This window comes from Amblyomma maculatum, chromosome 1 (genome assembly GCF_055883805.1).
Source record: "Amblyomma maculatum isolate TAMU_Amacu chromosome 1, ASM5588380v1, whole genome shotgun sequence".
NCBI classification, from domain to species: Eukaryota; Metazoa; Arthropoda; class Arachnida; order Ixodida; family Ixodidae; genus Amblyomma; species Amblyomma maculatum.
In genome coordinates, this window is record NC_139344.1 from 162,692,546 (window position 1) to 162,694,635 (window position 2,090).

General features: G+C 56.8%; 1 protein-coding gene across 1 annotated transcript; it reads left to right on the plus strand.

Annotated features, from left to right (window-relative positions):
- Positions 1–643: 643 nt before the first annotated feature.
- LOC146204778 (uncharacterized) lies at positions 644–1,267 on the plus strand. Its single transcript, XM_084605097.1, has 2 exons — positions 644–934; positions 1,100–1,267. Exons 1-2 carry the CDS (start codon positions 644–646, stop codon positions 1,265–1,267), a joined length of 459 nt encoding a protein of 152 aa, XP_084461223.1.
- The last annotated feature ends 823 nt before the right edge of the window (positions 1,268–2,090 follow it).

Here is a 2,090-nt window from a genome sequence, read left to right on the forward strand (position 1 = left end):
GAGAAGGAAGAAAGGCAGAAGACGACGAAGTTCCCGTTTCGCGCTCGCACCGTTCGTCCCTGGACTTCACCAACACCGGGCTCTCTGTGTTACCGGCTCTGCGGCCTTCACATTCCGTTTTGCTACGTGACATCTGGTGGAGGTGCTGGGTTAATCTTTCATGTACCGGACGCCCCTTTCAAGCAGCGACTGCAGCCAAGGACGCACTCCCGGGGTAGAAACGCCTGTTCACCAGGGCAGCCGGCGACTACGTGGCCTACCTCCCGAATTCGGTCCGCTTCCTGACCTACGGTCCACAAGCACACAGACTATGAGTACACAAGAGATTGCTGCCAATGTCCTGCTTCACCAGCGAGACGCCCCTCGCTTTCATGGTCTTCCCCATGAAGACGCCGAGGACTGGCTGGACCAGTTCGACCGGGTGGCCACCTTTAATGCCTGGGACGCGAACGCGAAGATGCGCCATGTCTACTTTGCTCTGGAGGACTCGGCGAGGACCTGGTACGTCAACTATGAATCTCGCCTGCATACGTTGGATACGTTCAGAGCAGAATTTCTTCAGGCATTTATTAGCACATTCCGTAAAGAAAAGGCCGAGATTCTACTTCAGAGTCGCATCCAGCATCCGAACGAAAGCGTGATGATGTACGCGGAGGAGATGAAGCTCTTTTTCCGCTGCGCAGATCCCAACATGTCGGAAGAGCGGAAATTGCGATTAATAATGAGAGGTGTGAAAGAACAGCTCTTCGCCGGCCTCGTTCGCAGTCCGCCAGTGACCGTAGATGCTTTTGCAACGGAAACTACTTCCACCGAGAGAGCGCTTGACATGCGGGCACGGCAGTACGAGCGCACGACCGTATCGATGCTGTTCACATGTGCTGAGAGGTCCACCATGTTATCAGGAGACTCACTGCGTGAGACCATTCGAGCCATTGTGCGCGAAGAACTGGCGAAACTCTTGCCTACGCCGGCGCAGCCGCAGGTTGCATCGGTCACCGATGTTGTTCGCGAAGAAGTGCAACAAGCTTTTGGTGCTGCGCCGCTTCTTGCAAGCCCAGCTACGATGAGTTACGCCGCCGTCGCAAGCCGTTTGCTGCAGCCTGCAACACCCCATTACGAAGCGCCTGCGCCGGTCGCTCCCCAAATGCCACTGCCACCTTTCCAGCCGACTTTCCTCCAGCGACCCAGGCGCCGCCGAACTGACATCTGGCGAACCACTGACTACCGGCCGCTGTGCTACCATTGTGGCGAAGCTGGGCATGTCTGACGTCGCTGCGCGTACAAAGAGATTGGTCTCCGGGGGTTCCCCTTCGGTGCTCGCTGTCCGCAGCCGGGAGAGCGCCCACGGGAGTTTGCCGACTACCTTTCTAACCGAGGCTCAGTTCAGCGCCATCGATCACCTTCGCCCCGCCGCTACAATTCCTCCCAGCCGCGGGAACAGTCTAAAAATCCCTGTAGGGGAAACTAGACGCAGCAGCCTCTGGAGTTGTGGCTGCTCGACGACGAAATGTACAAGACCCTCCAACGACGCAAACCTCTTCGCCGACGCCGAACAACTCTGAGATGACGACGACGATTACCGAGCCTCCCAAGTTAACGGCAAGCCGACAACCCGACCAACTGCATAGCCCGACTCCTCTACGACACCGCACCTCTTCATCGCACCGGAGCCGAGACCGGACACCTCGACATTACCGCAGCGAGACGTCACCGCCAGCCGATTTAGACCTTTCAGTTGATGGCATCGCCGTAACCGCTTTTGTGGATACTGGGGCCGATTATTTCATACTCAGTGGATCATTCGCCGCGGCACTCAAGAAGGTTATGACAGCTTGGGACGACCCTCAGATACGTACCGCTGGAGGACATTTGATTACACCTAAAGGAACGTGCACAGCGTGAGCCACAGTTCAAGGGCGAACCTTCCCGGCAACGGTTGTTGTCATAGCGGATTGCTCCGGAGACGTTATACTCGGCATGGACGTCCTGACAGAAAACGGCGCCATCATCGACCTGCACTCTCAGTCGGTTCAGCTTTCAACAGAGAATGCCCTCGAAGTTAACTGTGTTCTGCCGGCACTGCTCCACAT

What these genes read in the sequence shown, in the direction of transcription:
- LOC146204778 (XM_084605097.1), top strand. Translation starts at nt 644, where the DNA reads ATGTACGCGGAGGAGATGAAGCTCTTTTTCCGCTGCGCAGATCCCAAC. An exon ending in GTGAGACCATTCGAGCCATT is followed by an intron (nt 935 to 1,099) that starts GTGCGCGAAGAA and finishes CGTTTGCTGCAG; the next exon opens with CCTGCAACACCCCATTACGA.